Source organism: Alexandromys fortis, unplaced genomic scaffold (assembly GCF_014885135.2).
Source record: "Alexandromys fortis isolate MF-2015 unplaced genomic scaffold, M_Fortis_MF-2015_v1.1 scaffold_3, whole genome shotgun sequence".
In the NCBI taxonomy this organism is placed as follows: domain Eukaryota; kingdom Metazoa; phylum Chordata; class Mammalia; order Rodentia; family Cricetidae; genus Alexandromys; species Alexandromys fortis.
Window position 1 is genome coordinate 10,679,044 of NW_026067909.1, and position 18,310 is coordinate 10,697,353.

Below are 18,310 nucleotides of genomic sequence, written 5' to 3' on the forward strand. Positions count from 1 at the left end.
ACCAGAGGGAGGTTCATCCCTGCCCCGTCCTTATTACTTCAGAATGTGCTGTTTATTATGTCTCTGCGCTGTTGGAGGGGGCAGTGGACTCTGCTGTCTCTGCTATATACTCTGGCTCCATCTCCTCCTGGGAGAGGCTGGGGGAGGGAGATGCTGTAACCGCTGTCTTCAGAACAGCTGGATCTCATCCTGTAGCAAGTGTGGCAGAAAAGGTGGGTAGCCAGCTTTTTGGTTGCTGCAGATTAGAACTGTGGATCCATGGGACACTGTATCTGTCTCGTCACCTTAAGGCACACACCTCCTTCGTACCAGTGATCCGCGCATGAGACTCCAACTCCCTCCTCTGTCCTCAGTAGTCTTGAGGTTTCTTGCACTCTGATTTCCTGGCCTACCTGGAGGTCACAGTAACCCATGTGTGTCCATTCTTCCAGTATAGAGATGGAGTACAACTGGGGGCCAGATGTGTGCGGGGAGACACGGTGGGCAGTTGTTGGCAGTCAATAGACCCAACTATGGTCTTGGTTCTGCCAGACTCTAGCTCTGTGACCTGGCACAGTGCTGTTGGCCAGCCTTGATTTTCCCATCTGGCTCATGGGTCTAGCAGTACTGCTTGTCCGCAGCTATGAGTGTGAGGGTTCTGAGAAGCCACCAGATGCAAGCTCACTCGCCCAGAACTGGCCCATGGCAACTTCCTCCCAGCCCAGCCACTAGCCTCCAGTGTTCTCCAGTGAGTCACAGTGACTAAGCCCAACCAGAAAAACAATGGGCTGGGCTGCTTGTCCCTGGGTCTGAGCCAGAGGATAGGGTAGGGGGCTGGCTGGTGAGGGCACCGACCACCCGGGTACCCTCTACCACTTTCGGAACTTTGGCTCTCTACACCAACGAAGATGCTCTCTGTGGTGTCTATACATCCCTGCTCTGAATACAGCCAGAGGTTCTGGGGAAGGCAGTAGCCTCCCAGCGAGGCGACCTGGGAAGATTCCTGGGGTGCCCAGCCTCCCCTGGAGGTTATACAAGAGCAGAGAGCTGGGAATAAACAGAGGGAAAAAGAAGACCCAGAGGGGGGAGAAGAAGGAGGGGGAGGAGGGAGAAAAAGAAGGGAGGGAAAAGAAGGGGGGAGGGAAGGTAGGAGGGAGACTGAGATAGGAGTGAAAACGCCAGAAGAGAAGAAAAGGGCAAGGAGGGGCAGTCAGCCAGGTCAGGGGCAGTTGAGGCCCAGACCTGGGAGGAGAGAGCCAGGGTCAGTGAGAGCAGGACTCAGAGCAAGGACCAGCAGCCAGGCAGAGATGGGCAAGAGGCTTTGAGAATGGGGAGGTGACCTATGGGCCAGTCACCCAGAGTGGAGTGGTGGGCAGAGAGGTGGGAAGTGGCAGAAGCTGCCAAGATGGTCTGAGGGGGGCATACCACCATGCTGCCCACAAGCGGGCGTGGAGGTCCAGCCAGGCCCCCACACTGCGGGGCTGGGAGGGTTTCTCTCTGACATTTTTACTAGTCTCGGAAGGAGGAGGAGGTGGTGGAGGTGGAGGAGACCAAGGGGGCGGAGAAGGGGGCTGGGGGACAAAAGGAAAGCAGCTGCTAGGCGTCCTGAGAAAGGAGAGGGGAGAGAGACCCACAGAGACAGGGTCCAGGGACAGTGGAAGGGCCTGGAGCTGCCATCTGGGAGCCAGCCCCACACCCCCGTCCCCAGGGGCTGGAGGGGCTGAGACAGACAGACATCCTTCAGACAGATAGAGCAGACAAGGAAGGGGTGTCAGAGACAGAGAGACCAGACAGACTGACAGGAGACGGGAAAAGGACAAGAACACGAGAAGGACAAGGAGAAGAGAGAGGGCAGGGCAGGGGAGAGGAGAGGAGGAGAGGAAGGGAAAAGAGAAGGAGAAGGAAAGGGAAAGAAAGGAGAGGAGAGGAGAGCAGAGTTTTTGGGCCACAGCACCAGGAGCCTTTGAAGCTGCAGGCGGTGTCCCCAGGGCCAGGGGTCAGGCCAGGTCACCAGCATCGTCGTGGGCAGGCCCGCAGCATGAATGGCCCCGCACTCCTGAGGAGAAATGCTAGCAAACGGGGCCTGGAGAAGCTGCTGAGGTAGGTCCCTCCCAGCCCAGGCATGGTGCCCGCAGCGCCCTTGCTGACAGTGGTACTCCCCTGCACCCAGACTGGCAGATATGTGGCACACGGACTGTGCCAGCCTGCTTATGCACGTGTTACGGGAGGATAGAAGCCCAGCACGACGCCATCATCTTGGTCAGCCAGGTGGCTTCACCTCTTCCTCCCATAGCTCCCTGTAGGTCCTATGGGGACCCACAGGGAATGATCTTCAGGGTAGCTGCACAGGCCTGTCCCCATCATATCTTCTTGCTGCCCTTGGGAACTAACAAGTGACAACCCGACCCCACTTTACAAATGAAACTGGACTTACAGCCATAGGCCCCAGAAACCACTGGCCTGACAGTCCTGGGAGAGGGAGGCCTGGAAACACTGGGGATCCTGATTCTCTGGCCTCTGGACCTCAGGTCTTTGAAAGTCTTCTTCACTCAGCCTGTTGTCCCCTATGTAAAGCGTGTGTGAGAATAGGCAGCTGTAGGCCAGGCCCTGCAAACCTCAGGCACTTCTAACGATTAACTGCTCATTGTTGCCCTTGGAGCCACCTGCTGTGCCCTTCCTTTTCTTTCCTCTTCCAGCTTTTAAAGCTCTACTGCAGTGCCACCTCCTCCAGGAAGCCTGTCATGGTCTCCCTAGCCAGGAAGGTTTGGTTCCTCGCTCATCTGGTGGCCTGTTCCCTGGCCCACTTCCCTGGCTGCTTAAACCTCATGTTCCTGGAGGGTGGGCCTGGCATTGTTTCTTCTGTCTCTGTGTTTTGAGCCTGGCTCTCAGTAGTGAGACAGGGCACAGATGGGATGGTGGGCAGATGCCAGGAGACAGCTACCTCCACGTCCCAGCCCCATCATGGTCCCAGCTGCCAACCAAGGTCAGCAAACTAGCACCAGGGTCTAAGCTGGCCTCCCAGCCTCTTTCCACTCTAGCTCCCAGCCGATACCATAGCCATGCCCCATGCCAGTCTTTCAGGCTCAGCTCAGCCTGATCAGGGTCCTGATGCATGGCCACCTCACTCAGGCTAGATGTTACCCCGTCCTGCCCACGCTGGGATGGAACCTTCTTTGTCACTGTTCCTCGTAGTGCTCCGTGCCCTGGGCATTTAGGAGCGCCTTTGATCAATCTTACCAACTCAGCAGTATCCTATAACAAAAAGGAAACTGATTCCAGCACCTTGTGGCTGTGGGGTGACAGGAAGAGCCGCAAGACCCTGTACCAGGCTGCCGTCTTGCTAATGCAGAGGCAGGATGACGGGGCCATGGAAGCTATAGACAAGACATCACTTTGGGCAGGGGTCAGGTTTGGCACCATTCAAAGTCTTGAGCTGAAGAAAGGTGGGAGGAGACCCAGAAACCAAGCCCTACAACAGTTAACCAGTGGTCAGGACAGGAGGGCAGGCCCCCGGAGGTCTAAGGGGGTTCCCATGAAGTGAACGAGTGGGCCCAGGGGCTTGTCCCTTGTGATGCCGGAGAACCACTTGTCCACGTGTGGAGTGGGACCACAATGGGTGTCAGGAGGCGATGGCCCAGGGTGGCTATTTGCTAAACTGTGCATCTCTGGGAGCCTGGTCTTTCAATGGAACACACCTCTCATGTTCATTGAGTACACACATATGTGCAGGCATGTGCATGCTACCATCTAGTACCCTTCACCCCTGACTCCATGGTGCCCTCTGTCCACACACCGGCAGCCTCCAACACTGTCCACTTAGCCCAATCCTGGAGAATAGGTATTGCCTTGTCTCTGTTGGACAGATGAGGAAAAGAGGCTCAGAGAGGTCAAGTGACTTGTTCAAGGTCACCCAGCAGGTGACCTACGTCCTATCATTCGCTGTCCTTGCCCAGACCCTTCCCCAGGAACCCAAGGCTTTCTCCTCATACCTGGTAGCAGAGCCCTGTCAGTCCCTTCTGTGACAAGCTCTGGAAGGGATTGCTGGGTGCCAGCAGAGGCCAAGATGCAAACTGAATCCAGTTTAAATTCATAGATGTCATGTCCCTACAGCTCTCTTCATCTGAGTCTGGGTATGAATTGAGGGCTTAACACAATGCTGGTCAGCCCCCGGCTTATGTCTATTCCCTGTGCTAGGTATTTGGATACCCACTTCTGCCTCAGGGGAGCCAGGTCCTCCCAGATCCACCATAGGTCAGGCCACAGTGCAGGATGGCCACCTCTGCTCTCAGCTGCCTACCTGGTTCTGCAGTCCTGGGGACCTAGATTTAAGAGCAGCTGGGCTGGTCAGAAGTACTTTGGGCTGATGCTGGCCTAAGAGACTGAGCCAGGAGTCACCTTGGCAGGCATCACCAACCAAGCCTCCTTTGGGTGGTGTGAGCTTCTCTCTCATCAGGTTCCAGCACCCATCAGCCAGCAGATAGCAGGGATGGCATCAGTCTATCGCTTCCCTAGGGTATAAGGCTACTCAGGCAGGTTCCCACTCCACATGTGGCCCACTGGGCCTCTGGGGATCCCAGGGTGGCAGAGGGTAGCAGATGGGGCTGGCAGTCTGCTGGGTGGCCCAGTGGGGGGGGAGGGGAAGCCAGGCCTCCAACCACAGTGTCCAGGGAGGCGTGGCTCCACGGGCCCATTGGAGGCCGAGATCCCGAGGGTGGGGTGGCCCCACCCTGGCAGGCCGGGTGGCCGGTGGGCGGCACCCCCGCGGGCCGGGTGGTCTGTCTGCCAGAGCTTGTCCTGCCTGGAGCCTGGCCGAGCCAGCAGCAGGGGGTACAGGGACCAAGTGGCCCAGCCCCCTGGGCAGGGTGTCAGGGCCAGAGCCCAGAGGACTGAGGTTCCGGTTCCAGTCCCAGCCGGTGCGTCAGAGCTGGGTAGATCAGGCGGCAAGCAGCAACCAGGGCGCCAAGGCACCCAGAGACTCACCCACCCCGTGCTTCTGCTGGAGCCAGGAGGGGACACCGTGGGGCTCTTGGGACCCTCGGGATAGCTGCAGGGGTATAGCCTCCAGGGACACTGCGACAGGCCCAGAGCATCTCTCCAGAGAACAATGCCAGGATGGACCACCAAGGTCTCCAGAGCACAGGTGGGCTCGTGGGCTACAGGAGGGCAAAGGGCTTCATCTGAGCACAGGGGATGATGTGGGCAAGTGGCTGCAGGTAGCTATAGGAGCTTCGGGTAGTGGTTGGGGTTAGAACCCATTAGGCAGTTCTGTGGGCAGAGAAAGGTTCTCAGGCTTTGGTACCAAGTGAGACCAGACTTGGCCCTCAGCCCATAGAGCTGGCTGTGCAGGTTGCCGTCCCAAGGAGCAGGAATGTGGCTATGAGGGTCCGCTACTATCCATCCAGGGCAGGGGATGAACTAAGACCAGCTGGTAATGGCACTCAGGACATGGAGGGCCTGACCTGGAGATGCTGGTGCCAGGGGAGTAGCACACTGGATGCTCCTGGGGGCTTTGAAAGTTCTCTGAGAGAATATGTCCTACCAGGTAGGAAAGGAGAAAAGGAAGAAGAAGGAGCAAAGAGGTAGGAAGTGAACAAGATACACGGGTGAGGGGAAGGGTCCTAGCCAGCATTGGAGGGAAGGTACCATCTCTGCTGTCCCCACTTGGCTGACCTGGGCGGGGGGTGGTTGGTATTGAAGGGGAAGGATAAAGGTGATGGTGGGAAGCGGCTTGCGAGTCAGTGAGAAAAGGGTAAAAAAACAGATAGGAAGAGCTGTGGGAAAGGAGGGGCTGGTGTCCCCCTCAACCAGGATCCTCTGACATGGGTCCTGCCCCTCAATTCCTGTGGCTGCCTTGTCTCCTTACATGTAGTTCACAGAGAGTGAGGAGGACACCCTGCCATGCACTGACCGTACAGGTCTCCCAGGTCTGGGATGCGGCTCTTTTCTCAGCATATGTGGTGGGGATATTGTGAGAACCAAATATGGTTGTTCAGTTTAGCGCTAGGTGTTGGCCAAGAAATGGGCTTGGAATCAGTGCAGGACCCACTGGCATCAGCTGATGTGGTACCCAGAGGGATGCGTGAGTCTCTCTCAGCCCATGGAGACTTGCCCTTGCCTGCTTCGTGCAGCTTACAGCACTGAAGCTGGGTTCAGCGTCAATGGCTTGTAAGGGATATCTTGGGCTGAAGGCTGAAACAGGTCAACCTGGGATAGACCCCTTCCTCCATGAGAACCCCAGGAATGATCCATCCCTGGGAGTTAGATAGCACCGAGAGCTCAGATGTGGCCACAGGGCCAGGCAGGGTGTTCTCGGACCAAGGAGCAGATAAAATATTGAAGTTAATCAATAGGTATCCATCTCCTTGTCTGACTACTCGGGGAGCAGGAAAATTGAGGCACATGGGGCACGCAGAGCCAAGCATAGGACTATGGGTTTGGAGAGTGTCTTGGCTATACATAGTCACTTGCCATGCATCTGACCAGGTGGGCAGACAAGTTAGACAATGTGTAAACCAGATGAAGGATGAGGCATATGAGCAGCATCCATTAGGAGAGCTGTAGCCAGGCCTTCAGGGCGAGGTGGATCTGGGTACAACCAGCCAGGGAGGAAAGAGGAGGGGATGGCAATCTCAAGCCAGTGCCAGCCATCATCGCGTGTCAGAGAGTGTGCCAGAGCCTTGCCTCGTGAGCCCTGTGAGCATTCTGCCAGGGCTGTCTGCTGCTGCAAGCCACGGTCTCTCTGAGCCCAGTCCCCACTGGGAGTTTGATGAGGAGTGGGCCAGCCAGAAGACACCTCTGCTTAGCAGAGCGTGGGCACCAGGGAGGTCTCATGGCTGCTGTGTAGTTGGCCCTAGACGCTGTGGCAATTCTGGTCAGTGAGATGGAGGGCACAGCGTGCAGAGCCAGTGAAGGGAGAAGCAAGCTCAGACCAGCACAAGCCGCCGTCATGACAAGATGTAATAGATGGGAGGTCTAGGCTCTGGTGTCCACCCCTAGGCCATGGGGGTCAGGTGGCCAGAGATGTTTGAGTTAGGAGTCCTGAATGAAGAAGCTGCCAGCAATGGGCTGACCGGGAAGCACATCGTAGGAGGTAGGGTTCCCAGACCCAGGGGAGGGGAGAGGATTATCCGTGGGAAGACCAGCTTGGTTCTAAACCACATTTGGATAGAAGAACCCTAACCCAGCCTCTGAGGGAGGTGTGGGATAGAGGGGCCTGCAGCATTCCCATTTTTCAGCCTCAAGCTCTTTAAGAAAGGCTCTGCAGAATCCAGCTGTAGACACCTTTGAGGATGTCACACCTTCAGGTTGAGCCGTTGAGTGTGCCGGTTTCTGAATGCAGACTTGGAGTCTACTTGGGAGGCTTGGGTAGTGTGATGGACAGGTGTGGACCACATCTGACTCACCAGGCTCTTCCGAGGGGTTTTGTGGTCTCCAGATGGCTTGCTATTTCACTTCCCTGACGTCCGGCTCCAAGATTCATCCCTTCTTTGCCCTAAAGGAGAGATGGTGCCTGCCTCCCCTGAGTGTGCTCAGTTCCCAGGAAGGAGTGTGCAAGTGGTGAGATTCTAAGTGGGTAGCCCCAGCTTGTGGGGTAAGGATGGATGGAGGACAGATGCAAGAACCCCCTTTACATCCATGTAAAGTCCTCAGAGGCCAGGGAGATGCAACAAGATGATTTAGGATGTACCTAGACTCAGGGACATGGGGACAGGAGTACTTGCATCTGTACTCAGGACAGGAAGATGGGAGCACCCTGAAGGTAAGCAAGCTTTGTCATTAGACACCTTCCCCTCCCCAGATCCCCCAAACCACGGTCCCTTCTAAAAATGTCTCCCAGATGTCTATGTGTTTATTTGATGCCCTGATCACTCTGCAGCAGCCCCCCCCCCCGACCATGCCACCAGGGCAGAATGAGCAATGATGATACTTTGCCTTAAGTACACTATGTCAATTGCATGTCCACACTCACTGCCCCATGTGCCTGAGAGAGCATGTGCTTGCTTCTGTGGCCTTTGTTCTACACCAGAGGGTCAGGGCTGGCCTCTCAGCCCCACTAAGATGCACTGAGGCAGTGGAGAGCTTACCATAGTTGGCACTGGTGGGCAAGGGAAATGCTTAAGAAAGAGGAGGGGAGTGGTTTGTGGGAGAAAAAAGGCATGTCATTATCTTAGGAAGGTAAAACACAGCTAGTGTAGGGGCAGTAGAGCTGAGAGTAGGTATTGGGGTGTTGTTGAGCTGCAGCAGAGTACCAGGCCTTCAGAGACAGGGGTGGTGGCAGAGGTGGCAGAGGAAGCCTTGGTCTCTCTGACTCCCCTTGCTGGAGGTAAGCCCCAGGTGCAACCTCAGCTTTCTCAGTCCTCAGCTGCAAGCAAGCAAGAAGGGAGGGAGGGAGGGAGGGAGGGAGGGGGGGAGGGAGAGAGAGAGAGAGAGAGAGAGAGAGAGAGAGAGAGAGAGAGAGAAAGAAAGAAAGAAAGAAAGAAAGAAAGAAAGAAAGAAAGAAAGAAGGCAGAACTGAAGAGATGCTGGCTGGGTGGGGTTTAGACTCAGCAATCATGCAAGATGTGGGGGCGGGGGGGGGGGCAAAGGCAGAGGAAGAAGCCAGAAAGACTCCCTCCCGGGGAGCAAAATCCCGTGCAAGGGTCTGACGGGCCTGACATGCGGGGATGGCCGTCTCTAAGACGTCTTGGCACTAAACTCCAGACAGAGGCCATCTGGGAAGACTGCAGGTTTGAGGGGCCTGGGTGGAGGCAAATAGATGTCTTCTAATGCAATGTACTGCCCTTGAGAAAAGGCAGAATCATGGGGGGAGTATGGCCTGTGGAGACAACACAGAGGCACAAGGCCTTAGCTGTCACGAGGGAAAGTGGGTAGTTCTAGGTCAGTTGGTGGAGATAGTTGCCCATGAGTCCTACCCACCTCAAAATCTTTTTCATTCAAAGGGTACCAAGAGTGGTGGCCACCTGGCCCACCTTGGGCGGACAGCGCCTCCATCTGGTAGGAAAGAGAGAACTGGAGTCCACAGCCTCCTCGGAGGCCCTCTGCAGGATGTCTAAATCTTAGGACCCCAGGCTGGCCCCCATGTGTGTGTGAGGTGGGGTGGATGAGTTCCTTCATTACTCCCTTTCTTCCAGAACCGGGGTTCCACCTAACCCCTATCCTTGCTCCCCTGAGACATGCATCCGTAGGCTTCCCCCAATTTGCCTCCCCAATGCCCTCCCACATGCTTGTTTGTGCCGATCTTTTCCTGAGGGCAGGAGACAGGTATGCCCATCCTGATTTTGCAACTTCCTCTATGTGACACCCCCATTCCAGGGTCCTCATGATGAGCTGTCCCAATGACAGCAACTAACTCCCCACTTATAATGTCTCCCCCTCATCTGCCGTTTCCTCTCGAGGCAGTCGAAGCTTCCTGGCTCTGAGCATCTCCACTCTCGGCCCAGAACCTTCTGTGATTCCCATAGCCCCAGCCAACCAATCTGCACTTTTTAATCTTCCCAAGGCCTGCCCCTAGGTTTGGCCACCATGAACCTTCAGAACTGTTGCTTGTACGGATACCACTAACCATGTCCCAAGAACGTGGGCAGCTTGTGTGTTCTGAGGGTAGGGCAAACCAAGTACTCTCACAGAATAGAGGGCTTGAATCTTTAAAGTGGGAAGTACTGATCCCAGAGGCAAGCTTGGCTGTCCAGATTACCTGTGACCAAGGTCAGCAGCCTGGGAATACGAGCCACTGGGGCTGAGCCTCTGGTATTAACCTGGGTGTTTTTCTCACAGTGGACAGAATATAGACCTGGGCAGTGCCCTGGGCTGGAAAGACCTGGGGACCAGGTATGGAAACCCAGGCTGCCCTGTGCCATCTACCCCATCTCCCCACCTCTGGCCTGCTCTGCTTCTGTGGGGCTCCTTAAAAATCTCCACCCTGGGGAGGCATTTCCTACAGCCATGACCTAGTACTGACTGTCTCCAGGGACCCTTTCATCTTGTGCTGCAAATCCAGGCCCCATTCGTTGTCCCTGCCAACTGAGGTCCAGGTCTTGCTGTACATGTCATGGATACTGGGCTGTTCTGAAAGCTACTTCCTGTCCCCCCATTCCCAGCTTGGCCCAGGCTTGGTTTCTCCCTCCCACTTCCTTCTGTCCTGCATCTCATTCCCCCCCCCACACACACACACATCCTTCCCCACTAGCTCCCCAAATAGAACCAGGACTTCCTGGGTGTGGGATCAACTCACACCTCAAGGGCCACCCTGTGGGTCACAGAGTCCCTTTGGGGCCCACAGGCTTCTTTGTCACGTGACTTTGTGTCACTCTCTTTCTCTTTGGCCTAAAGGTCCACTTCTCTGTTACAGCGGTGGGCAAGACCATGCCCCTCCCTTCAACCAAGTAATTACAGTGCTTTTCTGGGCGGTGGAGACATGGTCTTGCCCAGTGAAATAACCCCTGGGTACATTGACTCTGACAAAAAGAAAATAACCCCACCACGTCCATGCTCTGCTAAAAGATGATGAAGGGGAGGGGGGACTGGATCGGAGCCAGGTGTCCAGAGGTAGGGACCAGGCTCCTCGGGGAGAGAATTTATCCTCTCCCGCCTGTCCCACCTAGCACTCACCTACTGACCAGAGGCTCTGCACTCTCATCTGAGCGCACCCCCACACACCCACCTCCTTGCTTCTTTCCAGAGTGGGTGGCAATTGAGCATTTGTACCCCCCACACCATTCTGTAGACTGTCCGCAGGGAATGGGACCCCTACCTCCAACACTCAATGTGTCCTGCTGATAGCAGCTACAGGGACTGGTGCTCAGAAGTGAGGGGACGTGGGTGGTAGCCTACAGCCATCACTCACAGCTGACCCTGAGTCCCACCTTCAGAGTTCTGCACCAGGAGGGCTTTCCTTGCTCTGTCCCTTAGCCCAACGCTAAGCTGGCTGTCACTTTCAGGTCAAGAGAACCCCTGATGGGCAGTGTTGTGACCTTGGGGAAGCTCCTCCCTGAGGGCAAGAGACCCTGGTGGTCTTAGAGAATCAAATCAACCCCTCTTGGTGGCTACCCCCAGTCCTCTAGCTACTTACAGTCCTCTGGTACCCAGGAGACAGTGGTGGGAGGGCCCCCTGTAATCTGAAGGTCACCTGGGATAGCCTTGCATGATCGCACTCCTCAGTTTCCTCTAGTGTCCCCCCTGAAGGGTGTAGGAACAGTACAGATTCTGAGCTCAAGCTGGCTGCAAGGGGCAGTCACATGGGCAGCCTGCAGGGGGCAGAATTGCAACAGGGACTGAAGCCTGTCAACCTTTTGAAAGTATCCTTAGGAGGACAAAGAGGGTGGGTAGCTGGGAAGGCTAGATCCAGGATGGGTTCTGCTGGGCTCTCAGCAGGGTTTAGGCAGCAGGAGAGGGGGCAGGGGTGCAGAGGATGAAGAGGAACGAGATACTGTGTAGGGGTGCAAAAGACGGGAGCAATTGCCTTGAGTTAAAGAGCCCCATTCAGAGTGGGAGCTGGTGGGGGTCTGTACACCCTAGTGCACCTGGGTGGGGCTCCAGCCCAGGCTGAGCTCCAACCCCAGCCCCAGCCTGTGGTAAGCCCTGTAACAGTGTGGGCAGGATGTGGGGGGACAGGGCCCCATTCCTCAGCCCCTAGGCTGAGCCCTGGGCCCCCCGAGCCAGAACAGACTCAGGAAATGGCCTGATTGCGTTTGTACGGGAACGCCAAATCCCTTGCAGCTGCGCGGGGCCAGGGCCACGGGCGGGGCGGCCATCGCCAGAGTCTTGACAGCTCCGAAGAACGTGCCAAGGGGTCTGGGCCGCTGGCCGGGGGGCGCCTTTCCCAGGCCAGAGGCCCCCACCCCACCCCACCCCAGGAGAGCCACCCCCTTCCAGTTCCCAGAACGGAGCCCAGCTGTGGAATAGCGACGGGGTGAGGTCATGGGGAGGGGGCGCATTACTCATTGCTTGAGGCAGGCAGGAGGGAAGAGGCAGGGGAAAGGGGCCCCAGGCCTGCTCAGCCTCAGAGCAGGGTCAGGAGCTGGGACAAGCTTTTCTCCAGCAAGGGGCTGGAGGGGTGATGCTGGTAGACCCCTATCCTGCACCCCACTGTCACCAAGACTTTGTCCAGGGAGGGCTAAGTTAGGGTAACTTTGGAGGGGGTGGGTCCCACAAAGGATGTTCCCAGAAAATACACATTGGCCTCCTGCCAGCCCCAGGCTCAGGCCGGCACCACGTTGTCGGGGTGATGGTTAGGAAAACAGTAAATAGTGAGGCAGGGGCGGCCCCCTGAGAGCTTGGGAGGGAATAGGACCTGCTGTTTGTGATCCCCTGTTCCCTACCCTTGCCTGCACATGTTGGAGGGTGACCCTGTGTACTCATGTGTGAGCACGTGCGTGGGAGGGCCTGTGTGTGAGTGCCTATGTGGCCACATGAAATGTCTGTGTGTCCTGTACCCTGCTCAGGAAAAAGCTCTGTTTGGTCCCTATACTTGCTGCAAGCCAAGCCCCCATAGCCCCTTTCCTCGGGCTTTGTGTGTTGGTGACAAGCTATGGTAGCTTGGATTCTCTGCTCCAAGAGTGAAGGACTCTGAGGGGTCCTGCCCACAACTGTGCTTGCAAGGAGGCTGCACCTGGTAGAACAGGAGAGGCTCTGGTCCGGTTCAGAGTGAGACCCCCGATTCAAGATATCCATACTCGGAGCTGAGCTAAGTGAGTCCTGTACCCCCATCTCAGTCTTACACAGCCACCCAAGTGTTTGAGTGCTTTCACACACACAAGAACTTTGCACATAGGCTCAAACACTTGTACACTTACCTGCACATACATAGATTCAGAAAACAAGGACAAACCCACCCAGGGGTTATCTCTTTATGGTCTGCCTCAGAAAGCAGGCAGAGTAGGAAGCCCTCTTTTTCCCAAACACTGTACCCTGACATTTTGGGGGGGGTCTGCTGGTTAACGTGTGTGCAAGGAGCAATCCACAGCCCCCAGAGCAGAGTTGTACTTCACTGGGTGGAGAGGGGCCAAAAGCGGCCCCCACATTGGCTGAGGCCACGGAGAGAACCAGGAGGCCCTCGGCATCTGCCTGTGATGGGAGCCAGGTGTAGGGAATTAAGGGGCTTTCTCAGGCTGGAAGTTGAAGGCCCTTCTGAGGCTGAGGCAGGCAGCTCGGCTTGGGGGTGCAATGTAGGGGCGGGCAGGCAGCTTGCGTGGCTGGAGTCCCATGTGGCTGGCGGGCGGGAGGTGGTGGGGGGATGAGGGAGGAGTGAACCTCATCCTGGAGCCTGTGGAGAGGCCTGGCTTTTGTCTGAGAGGCTTAGGGGAGACCTGGAGAGATTAGATCATGTACTGGCAGGGCTTCCTGGCCAGGGGACTGAGGCCCAGAGGGGAGCCGGCTGTGGGGTCATTCGGCGGACACTGCCCGGGAAGCACAGAGACCCCAGAAGGGAGACTTGACTCTGAGCAGCTCAGGCACCTTGGTCCTGGGGCAGTGGGAACTGTAAAACAGAGGACCCAACCCCTCTCAACTCCAGACAAGCTAGAGGGGCTGTTGGGGGGAACAGTGGCCAAGGCCTGCAGTATCTACTAGACACCAGCAACACAGGTTTGCTGTATAGGGTCTCCAGACCCCCTAGGCCCAGACCAGCCTGATTCCTCTGACTGTGCCTGGCTTAGAGAAAGGAATTCTAAGGAGCCTGAATCAGCATACTCTGAGGGCTGCAGATGTTGCTTGCCTCAGTTTACCCACCTTTGACATAACCCAGAGAGACTTCTGTGGAGAGGACCCTGAATTGAGGTTGGGGTGCTCTAAGGTACCCAAGTGCAAAGTAGAGAGAGAAAGGAGCTGGGTGGATGCAAAGAGAGCCTGAGCCTGACCTGGTGACTTCTAGATGCAATCTACACACTTGGTCCTTGTATGGTGGCTACTGTCTCCCAACATGCCATTTTTTTGAAGACAGGAAGGAAGGTTCCAGGTGGAGATTGTAGGGGTAGCTATCTGACTGGTGGCCATGTCTAAGACTCTCTGAACTCATTGTCACCTTTCCCAACGTCCTTCTTGGTCCCCACGTTGAACAAGGTAACTATGTTCTAACATAGGAAGCAGTCAGCATGACAGGACAGTTGGTCACAAGCCCCAACATTGGGTTGCCTGAAACCTATGTGGACACTGATGTCTCCTCTCTTGGCAGAGGCTCACCTATGTGTACAGAGCCCTGGGATTACCCCCCTTGGGCAAAGGCACTTTCACAACTGCTTTGCACAGCCTTCATCTTAGAGTAAACTGAGGCCTGCAGGCTGGTCCAGGGATTTACCCGTGCCTGCCAACAGCAGGGCTTGTCCATTCCCCTCACCATCCCACTCATCGCAAGACTGTCTCAGTCGACTGTCTCTCTGGGTCTGCTCCTTCAGGCTCACAGCTCAGTGGAAAGAAGAAGACCAAGAAGAGGCTGCCCGTGAACAGCGCCAAAGGGAACGAGAGAAGCAGCTGCAGGACCAGGACAAAGATGAAGAGGAAGGCGATCGTTCCCTGGAGCAGACAGGACAGCAGACACTGTAGGTTGCTGGGTCCTGGACCCCTCTTTACTGCCACACAGGACCTGGGAAGAAGCACATACTGGGGGGTTAGGCCTTGGACTTAGAGCCACAGCGTAGGAATTAGAGGAAGGGACCAGCTCCTGGGACAAAGGTCATTGCAGTCTCCAGTAAACACCATCTGTGGGATGCTGACTAGCCAGAGGGTCCATAAAGTTATGTGAGGCCCTCCCCTTCCAACCAGCCTCCAGGGGCCCTGACTCAGGCTCTGGACACCCTGTACGTCTCCAGCCCTGGCTTGGACTGGTGCTGACCCCAGCCATGAGGCCCTGGCCCCCAAGCCCCCCGCCCAAACTCCTGGCTGCCAGTGACTCACGGAGGCCACGTCCAAGTTGGCGGCTACGGGCCGGCTCGTTTCCTCCTCGGGCCCAGGAGGCCTCCGCGGCTGGGCTGGGCTGTTTTTCCAATAACTCTCCCCTTCCTCCTGGCCCTGTTTTGTTCCATTTTCTCGAAGTCAGCAGCTTTGAGCGGGGTGGGGTGCTGCAGGGGTCATGGCCTCTCTGTCAGGTCTTTAGTTACTGGGTCCTTGCTAGCCCCCAACCCTTTCTTGCCCAGTAGCTCACCCTGATCCTTGAAAAAGGCTGTGAGAACCACCCTGAGAACCACAGCAGCCTCAAGGAGCCCTAGATAGATGGGGGAAGGCACACCCTCTCTCCTGCAGTCCTTAGCTGAAGAAGGAAACAGAGCTCTGTTTTTGGGGAGCTCTAGATTGTTGAAGAAACACAGTCCTGCCCCCAGGCAGCCCTAGACTGTTGAAGAAGGCATTGCCTAGTCCTTGGGGAGCCCTAGCTTGGAAGAAGAGGCAAAGCTATGTGTATTCTTAGAGAGACCTAGATTGGTGGGGGAGGGATATCTCTGCTTTCAGGAAACCCTAAACTAATATGAGCAGTAAAGCCTGGCCTTCAAAGAGCCCTAGACTGACGGGGGAGGGATAGCCCTGCTCTCAGAGAACCTTCTACTGAAGGAGGAGGCATAACTCTGTTCTGGATGAGTCATGGATTAATGAGGTAGGAAGAGTCTGTCTCTCAAGAAGCGCTAGACTGATGGTAGAGGCATAATTCTACTCTCTGGGATGTCATAGACTGAAGGAGGAGGCACATCTTTGCTCTCAAAGAATCCTAGACTAATGAGAAAAACAAAGTCTGGCCCTTAAGGAACCCTAGACTGATGGTGGAGCCATAGCTCTGTCCTTGGGAAGCCCTAGACTGATGGCGGAGGCATAGCTCTGTCCTTGGGAAGCCCTAGACTGATGGTGGAGCCATAGCTCTGTCCTTGGGAAGCCCTAGACTGATGATGGAGCCATAGCTCTGTCCTTGGGAAGCCCTAGACTGATGGTAGAGCCATAGTTCTGTCATCATGGAACCCTAGACTGATGGTGGAGCCATATCTCTGTCCTTGGGAAGCCCTAGACTGATGGTGGAGCATAGCTCTGCCATCATGGAACCCGAGACTGATGGTGGAGCCATAGCTCTGTCATCATGGAACCCTAGACTGATGGTGGAGCCATAGCTCTGTCCTTATGGAACCCTAGACTGATGGTGGAGCCATAGCTCTGTCATCATGGATCCCTAGACTAATGGTGGAGCCATAGCTTTGCCCTCAGGGAGCCCTAGACGGACAGGAAAAGCACAACTCTGCTCTTGGAAAGCTGTAGGCTGCTAGAGAAGGCACAGCTCTACCCTGGGTGATTCTCTGACCTCAAACAGACAGAATGTAGCCATGGAGAGCCATCTCTGAAGCAGATGGTGGCTCACTCTGGGAGTCCGGGTCTAAGGGAAGAGACAAGGAAAGGAGCATAGGCTGTGGCGTCTTTTCCTAACCCTCTTTTCCTCTGTTCTTTCAGCCTCAGGATAAAGTCCTCTGAACTGGATGAAGATGAGGGTTTTGGTGACTGGTCCCAAAAAATAGAGCAGCGGCAGCAAACCTGGGGGAACGAGGGGACTGCAGAGGGTAGTGAGCCCTCTCAAAGTGAGAGTCCAGAGGAAAAACAGGCAGAGGACAGGCAAGTGTGGACCAGGCCGGGCAGGGCACTGGCTCTTTCTGAACCCAGCCTGGGCCTAGACAATTCCTTTCTGTCTGCTCTTCCCCAAAAGGCCCCCAAAATGCTCAGAGGTTGTGAAGCGGGTAGGGAGGTAGGAAAAAAAAGAGATAGATGGCAGGGTGGCCAGTGAGGGGGCTACAGGGAGAGAGCAATGAAGATATTGCATTCCTGGGTTCCCCAGGGCTGGGGGCCCCATCCTGACCAGCTGCAGCCAACAGGGGTGGGGGGCTGCCACATCAGCACACAGCTGCGGCCCACTTACGTAATGTAGGCGCTGCAGCCCACGCCCGCCCGCCCTCCCCAGGCTGGCTGAGCTCCATTCCCACGAAGGGGAGCAGGTACTTCCAGATGTGCGCCTGTGAGGCGGCCCAGGGGACACGCTTTCCAGATGTGTGGACGTGTGTGCCTGTCTAAATCAGGACAAATGGGGGTCCAAAGCCCCCTTGGGTCCGGAGATGAAGGATTGCTGATGGCGTCTCACCTTGCCTTCCCCCCCAGATCAGGGCCAGGTGTGAAGATAAGTCTGCCTCTCCCACCAGGCCTGGGTAGTGAGGGTCTCTGGCCCTGCTAAGGAGCTCCAAAATTGGAGGCCAGAGCCCCCATTGCCTTGAGTGGGCCAAAGCCAAAGGCTGAGCTGTCTTTGCTCAGTGATTCAGCCCCATTCTGGCCCCTCAGAGGCCCCTGGGCCAGCAAGAACTCAGCTCAGCTCTTTCTTGTTCTCATTTAATGAACTTCAGTTTCAATCACCCTCTGCATTCCAAAACCCCTGTTTTTCTGGGGCCCTGGTTCTGAGTCTGTCCACTGCCAGCTATCCTGGGTCTGCCCATTGCCAGCCTCAATTTCCCCCTGTGTGCCTATGTGTTTTGTGTGTATTCTGGGTTTCTAGGCAGGCAGCTACAGCCCTGCCCTCAGCGCACTCCCTTCTCGGCTCAACAGCAGGGGGCACTTTCGATCTTCAGGCGGAGCTCTGGCCTTGCAGCCTCCACCCTACCCTCAAACCCGCCTAGCTGCCTGGTCCACGCCAGCTCTTGAATGGCCCCTCTGTGTGGCTGCTGCTGGCTCCAACCCCAGCCCACCTTGGGCGGTGGGTTTGGGTTTTGGCTGGCACGTACACCAAGGGGCCTGACATCATGGAAAATACAAGAATTTACTATCTTCTCCTCCAGGTTCAGAGCCACTCGAATGCAGAGTCACGCCCGGCTGCCCGTTGGCTAGCTGCCCCTCTCCAAGGCCCCTCACCTCAGTAATGCAGTCCCTTCCCTAGCTTCTTCCACCCGCTAATCCAGCACCCCCAAACACTCTGGGTCTGGGCCCCCAGTGGCCGTTCCTCAATGCTGTGTTCTGCTGATCTATTTGCCCATATATGGGCAAGGCAAAAGCCCCCAGAAACTGGACTTATCCAGATAGAGGGCTGCAGGACGTGTCCAGCTTCAGCAATTGGGCAGCCCTATTCAGTGAGTGAGCAGTAGCTAATATCTTCAAGGGAGCCTTCTAGGGCTTCTCGGCACAGAGGCCCTAGGACAGTGCTGGCTTTGAACAAAGCCCTACATATCCTTCTATAAAAGTGCCTTGGCTAGACCTGTGAGATGTTCCGTGGTTAAAGGTGCTTGCCACTGAGCCTAGCATCCTGAGGTAGAGACCCAGGACCCACATGGAGGAAGGAGAGCCAACTCCCCCAAGTTGTCCTTTGAAACACCCCATCTCTTTAAATAAACCCTAA

General features: G+C 56.0%; 1 protein-coding gene across 9 annotated transcripts in view; it reads left to right on the forward strand.

Moving 5' to 3' along the window:
• The window catches only part of Lsp1 (lymphocyte specific protein 1), a 34,107-nt gene that overhangs the window by 9,352 nt on the left and 6,445 nt on the right, over nucleotides 1-18,310 (forward strand). For 2 of the 9 annotated variants that reach the window (XM_050137140.1, XM_050137142.1), the window contains exons 2-3: nucleotides 14,367-14,510; nucleotides 16,393-16,551. In XM_050137140.1, the coding sequence (XP_049993097.1) occupies nucleotides 14,367-14,510; nucleotides 16,393-16,551 (303 nt within the window). Of the gene's footprint in view, nucleotides 1-1,560; nucleotides 2,080-2,119; nucleotides 5,120-14,366; nucleotides 14,511-16,392; nucleotides 16,552-18,310 lie in introns of those variants that run through there. The other 7 variants (XM_050137141.1, XM_050137143.1, XM_050137135.1 and 4 more) reach the window with 7 other exon arrangements.